This window comes from Pholis gunnellus, assembly GCF_910591455.1.
Source record: "Pholis gunnellus genome assembly, chromosome: 6".
Classification (NCBI taxonomy): Eukaryota; Metazoa; Chordata; class Actinopteri; order Perciformes; family Pholidae; genus Pholis; species Pholis gunnellus.
The window spans coordinates 7,882,292-7,888,245 of NC_136532.1; the positions used below are offsets into that span (position 1 = coordinate 7,882,292).

At 48.0% G+C, this 5,954-nt stretch overlaps 1 protein-coding gene across 1 annotated transcript; it reads right to left on the reverse strand.

The window, feature by feature from the left end:
* Positions 1-3,927: 3,927 nt before the first annotated feature.
* Positions 3,928-5,554, reverse strand: gadd45ga (growth arrest and DNA-damage-inducible, gamma a). The gene is made up of 4 exons (XM_079160743.1): positions 5,431-5,554; positions 5,220-5,321; positions 4,896-5,106; positions 3,928-4,721 (listed from the first exon to the last, which is right to left on the reverse strand). Exons 1-4 carry the CDS (start codon positions 5,481-5,483, stop codon positions 4,608-4,610), a joined length of 480 nt encoding a protein of 159 aa, XP_079016869.1. The 5' UTR covers positions 5,484-5,554; the 3' UTR covers positions 3,928-4,607.
* Between the last annotated feature and the right edge of the window lie 400 nt (positions 5,555-5,954).

The following is a 5,954-nucleotide window of genomic DNA, read 5'->3' on the forward strand; positions in this document are numbered from 1 at the left end:
GTGTGTGTGTGTGTGTGTGTGTGTGTGTGTCACAGTACTCCCCAAAGGGACACGGTGGATAAGTGTAGGTCAGGTGTGTGTTGATAACCTGGTCACCCTCCCCTTTGCTCACACACACACCTGTTTTTCCTCTGATTATAGGCTCTGTAGAAACACAACCGCGATCACTTCTTCTGAACTGCATGGTTTGCATCATGTGATCTCATCCCTCTCAGTATAGTGCGGACATCCCAGGTGCCCAGGTGTGTGTGTGTGTGTGTGTGTGTGTGTGTACACATGCTTCAAAATGTACAGCTGCCTCAGCCAAACCGCAACCACAAAACTCAAAAACCACCCTCCATCAGGTCACACAGAGAGACTTATAGTAATTTCTCACAAACGGCAGTCTCGGTGTGTGCACATGCTGCTGAACTGGAATCACCTTGGCCGCCGCAGCGGTGAGAAAATTCCCTGCGCTTTGAATCTAAGAACTTCTAAAAGTTGCACATTGTGCTGGCTCACCACGTTGGCTCTGAGGCGGGAGCTCACTGTAGGGTTGAAACAACAGCATGGAGCAGAAGCAGCTAGGGCGCAGCTCGCTTCTCCAGTGAGTGACACATACTTAGATTAGAGACACCCAACACCAGCCATCCATCTATCTATCTTTCTCTCCTCTGCCTGCCAGAGCCAGCTGGGTCATGAGCTCATGGTACCAATGAGAGAGAGAGAGGGATAGGCTCAGAGCTGGGCGGGGTGAGAGGGGATGCTGCCTGCCAGCTCATCATGTAATCTCATCTCGCTGTGGTTACTGTAAGTGAGATGGAGAAGGGAATGGGAAGAAGGGACCACAGATCCCCCTGAAAGTAATGGCTCTGGCTGGGAAGGGCGGAGTATCACTCTACCAAAGTCGCTGCGAAGCGTTTAGGATCTGGGAATCATGGTCCCAATATGGAAACACATACTGTAACATTTCACCAGGGTTAAAGTAGTCAAGCAGCAAACAGCATGTGGTAATATAACACCACAGGGCAAATTGTCTTGCCTCGTGCAGTGAAAAATGTACATTTTCTTTCAGACGAAAGAATTGCTCAGACAAAAACAGCGGCCATGAGTGAGTTCACGAGTTCATTTTGGGACTTTTTATTTGAATCTCTCAATAATTCTGCTCTGAAATACGACATAGAAATTGTTAAATAGTTTGAGAGATCAGCTTCGCCCCTGTAGAACTTGTTGTTGTTTTTTTAGTATGGATTAAACAGACATGTAATGAGTTGATTTGTTTGATTTAGAGGTGATGAAAGGTGGATTTTACCTTTGGACAGTGCCAGGCTAGCTGTTTCCCTCTGTTCTCTGTCTTTATGCTAAGCTAAGCTAAGCTATGCGGCTGCAGGCTTCAGCTTCATAAAGACAGACGTGAGTTTCTCACCTAACTATCGACAAGGGAGTGGATAAGCCTATTTCCCAAACCATCAAACATGTTGTTAAAGAACACAAGTTACCACTTGCCTTTATTAATGGTCTTAGTAAATATTGTGTCTGTAGTGGTAGATCCATCGGGGATGAACTAAATACTCTGTCTGGCCCATGTGAAAGAGAGGAAAACTCATTATCAGCACTTCATATAGGCAGAAAAAGGAAACAGTCTGGAAAGCACTCTGGAGTAAATTGCTGCTAGATGTTTGCCATCTTTCCGTGCCACGGTTGAAAAACACTTATGGTTCCAAGTCAGATGATCACAGATCAGTCTGGTCTGGCTCCCTCCCTTTCAGTCTGTCGTAGCTGTAGCCCAGCTCTGGCTCAGACCTCGCACAGACAGCCGGGCTGCCTCAACAGTCTGGACTGTTGCTCCTGGGAGAGAATATGTTTGTTAACTGCATATAAATAGCAGCAGCAGCCGCAGAGGGCGGGCAACCCTTTACAATAGCCTCTTTTTTTTTTCTTTCTTCGTTCTCCGCTGGCCCACATAGGCTACACCTGTCGCCAAGAGCAACATAGCATGAAAAACAGGCATGTTGTTGTTGTTTAGTCTCGCATAGGGGCTGCATGAGTTGCTGCCATGGAAATCGGTTTGCACAAAGAAGAATTTGATGTATCACAAAGACCACAATCGCAACTGTTAAGTAAAATAGGTCAATAATTACGTCAACAACACACATAGTCCTTCATTGTAACAAGCATACACCTAGCAAACGCTTCTTTGTTTACCCAGGAGCACAAAAACCCCCACCGTTTATATGCTTGAGGGTTAGAGGCATTAAATATTGCTTTTTTCAGCAAAACAGGTCAAGATTAGACATGATTGCCACTGCTATTGTTGCCTTTTTGTTCAGGGCAGAAAACAGAAAAGACTGCCTGAGGGTCACCGTCCTGCATAGACAAAGGAATCCGGAATATTTTGGGTGCTTTTTGAAAACGTGGAAAATACTTTCTCTTTTCAGTTCAGGACATTTTAAACGTGTCCCAATCCTCCCTGCGAGCCGGCCGGAACCTCTGGGGAATTAGCACAACATCTTGTGATTCAACTTTCACTCAGACGCAGGCTTCATGTTCGATCAGAGCAGAGCCTAGAGTGCAGCAACCACAGACAAACAGTCATCGCAACAAGCCACACTGGTCCTCATATCAGTGTCTCACGAGAGCGTTATTCCCAATCTAGTTACAGTTTTGACAGCACTTGTAAGAAAATTACTCGTTTTGTTTCATGACAATTTACTCCAGTCTCCCATAAGCCCACCACTGCAGATATTAATGCACGTGGAAAGTCCCTCTATTGCTTCTCTAAAACCTGTTTTTTTGTGTGTAACTTTGTGAGTAAAGCTTCCTGTGTTCTTAGAACGCTGAGCAATTACCTGAGATCAGTCTTAGCAGAGAAGTACTGCCTCCTTTGCTGATCTGTGTGAGTGTGTGTGTGTGTGTGTACGTGTGTGCTTCTGTGCATCCAGGTGTCTGTTCACGCTTGTGTGCGCACCTGCGTGTCCGTGCGTGCACACATGCAGCTTTGACCAGCGGTTGGCGGAAGACTTTGGGGGGGTTGCTTGCCAAGAAGAAATAGATTGAGTTCCTCTGAAGTCTGCTCAGCTCTTTGATGTGGGCCGCCCTTTTACCGTCAGCCTCAGCTCAGAGCCGACCGCAGCGCTCACACGCTTCCCCTCGCCTGCCACTGATGATCTCGTTGACCCTCATCCTGCTGCAGCTCAGCTCCAAACCCCAGTGCTGCTTTCCTGTATATGTGGTTGCATGTGGGCTGTGTGTGCACATGTCTACAGGAAGACAAAATGTGTTTGTTGCATGAATTTTGGAAGCTGTTGCAGCATTGATTAAACCGAACGTCATGCAAGACAAACCAAGTGTGTGCAATATTGAAGATTTCCTAAAAGCCCACCTCTGATCTGTCAAGTTCAAGTTCACTTTCAGTGCTCTACAGCAGAGGAAGGAGTTGGGTTGTTTCCCATTTCCACTTGGCTGCACAAAACTACAACTAAGCGCTCTACCCACTGACACACAGACCTCTCCAGACTCAGCTGCCGGTGCGCAGGAAACAAAAGAAATACCCCCCCCCCCCCCCAAAGCCTCGGCCTCGGTTCTGGCTGCAGCGATTGTGCAAGCTGTTGTATAAGGCAGCTGGTGGTATGAGCGGTATAAGGTCAGTGCCTGGAAAGAACACATGTCACAAGCATCATTATGTTGTAACTACTTTGCTCCATCTCTCTATCTCTCTCTCACAGCCACCCAACTCTCTGTCAGCCACCCCCATGTTACTCTCTACTTCTTCTCTTTAAGTGTGTAACTGATGTCGTGCAACACTTCCTGGTACTTTGATATCTATGCAATCTGCTGTTTTTACTTCCCACACTGCTGCATTAAAGCCAGCCGGTTTTAGAGTATGCCAACAGCCTGCAAAGTGTCATACAAAGGAGAAATAACATTTCTGACAAGCGAGGATGAGTTTGATTGTTTATTCACAAAAACATTTCAAAAATGAATACAATTCAAACAATGTTGCATATTTGAAAGTCAAAATATTAGTCCGTGAGTAAGTGTCACAGGCTCAGACGCAGCGCAGATCAGGATTTGCAAGCAAAGTCTGTGCTTTATTCCAAGAAGTCCCTGATCGCGGCGCTGGTAAAGAAAAGTAAAGTCCATTTAGACATTTTCAGAATGCCCTCTTCCTCCTCGTTCCCCTCTAATGAGATTCAGTCCAGCCTCGGCACTTTCATAAGTCCATTTCTTGCAAAGGTCTCTGCGACCTTGCTCCGCTCAGTTCCCCATCGCCTTGTATCTCAGGCGCCACTTATCATCTATTCATGCACTATATGCAGTACATTCCAAATCCTTCTCAGTGTCCGTCAGGCTTTTCAGTCCACTCCCGCCGCCGCCCGAACCTGGTCCACACTTGACCTCTCAACTTGGAACACTCGGGGTGACCCAGAACCAACGTGCCGAGCCAGAATGCACTGGACGGCTGTGCTCTTGCAAGGGGGGTGGGGTTACAGCCACATCCTCTTAATCCAGACATGTGAGGCAGAAAGGCTTGACGCCCCCCTCACATCCCCAACTGAGGCTCAGCTCCTTGACTTTCTTTTCATCATCACCATCATCATGTGAAGCATTGCAGGTGGAGTGTCACTTCAGCGCTCCTCCAGCGCGATGGTGGGCACCCAGTCGTACACACTGCGGCTCTCCTCACAGAACAGACTCAGCTTGTCCAGAGCGGGGTCTTTCCATGGGTTTGCACTGGGGCTCTGAAATTTAAAAAAAAATATGAGACATTTAGAGTCAGGACACAAGAGGCAGACATGAGCTATGCAGACACGCAGTGACTTGGCAGCGTGTGCAGAATGTTCAGACAGAGGCGGGGAGTGATGCGTGCATGAATCACCGGCTGCCTGGAGAGTGGGTGCTTCCGGGGAACGTACCGTGACAAGAATGCAATGCGCGTCCTTGGGCTCGCCGGTCTCGCCTGCGCTCACGAGGTCTGCGAGGCGCTCGATGTCGTTGACGCGCACCACGTTGATGTCGTTGTCGAAGCAGAACGCCTGGATGAGGGTAAAGTGGATCTGGAGGGCGATGTCGCACTCGTACTCCTCATCGGTGGCGAGGACGCAGAATGCCACGCTGTCTGGGTCACTGTGGGGAGAGACACGAGCGAGGGTCAGAAAACATTCTTTTCACGCATATGCTTCGAATCAAAAAAACAAAAGACAATCGCAGTTAAACACTTCGTGGATTGCAATACTTACACATTCATGACTTTCGCAGATTCGTAAACTCCAACTGTCAGGTACTCCTGCTTCTTAGCAGCCACCAGCAGCTCCTCCAGGGCTGCGCCTGCACTTTGCACCCTTGACAAAGACAAATACGCATCATTAGGACACTGCGCAGTTTTGGTAAACAGGGTACAAAGCATTAACCCGGCAGCTTGAACGTTGCGTCCTTGTGTAAAATATTTACCTGTCTACGTTTTCCATTGCGTTCTCTTGTCCGCGGATCTCTTCCAGAGTCATAGTTATAATCCAAGCGCGATCGGGATCGTTGCAGTGAACTGAAGCGGTTGCGTGTCTCTCCGTGTATAGTCTCTTGCGTTTATTCTGAGCTCGGAACGGACGGTGGGTGGATTTATAGCAGATCGGCGTAGTTTCTCGGCAAGGGGCGGTCTTTCCAGCTCATGCGTCCTTCTATTGGCTCGGAGCAGTCAGGGAGGGGGTGAGGGAAGCAAAAATCCCCGGGCAGTTACAGTGAGCTTGTTGACAATCCCACGTGGGGCAAGATTACAACCTTTCTAGAAATGTCCCCCCCTCCTCTCTCTCCACCACCCACCACCGATTCCTGCTTGCCTTGTCAACATCCAACATCACCACGATGAACAAAAAACTTAAAGTCCTGTTGACTGCAGATAGCAGCCTTGTGGTCACATGCATCTCTGAATATCACGCAGTAGGCTAAATTATATTCTGTCATGTTTGTGACCTATGTAT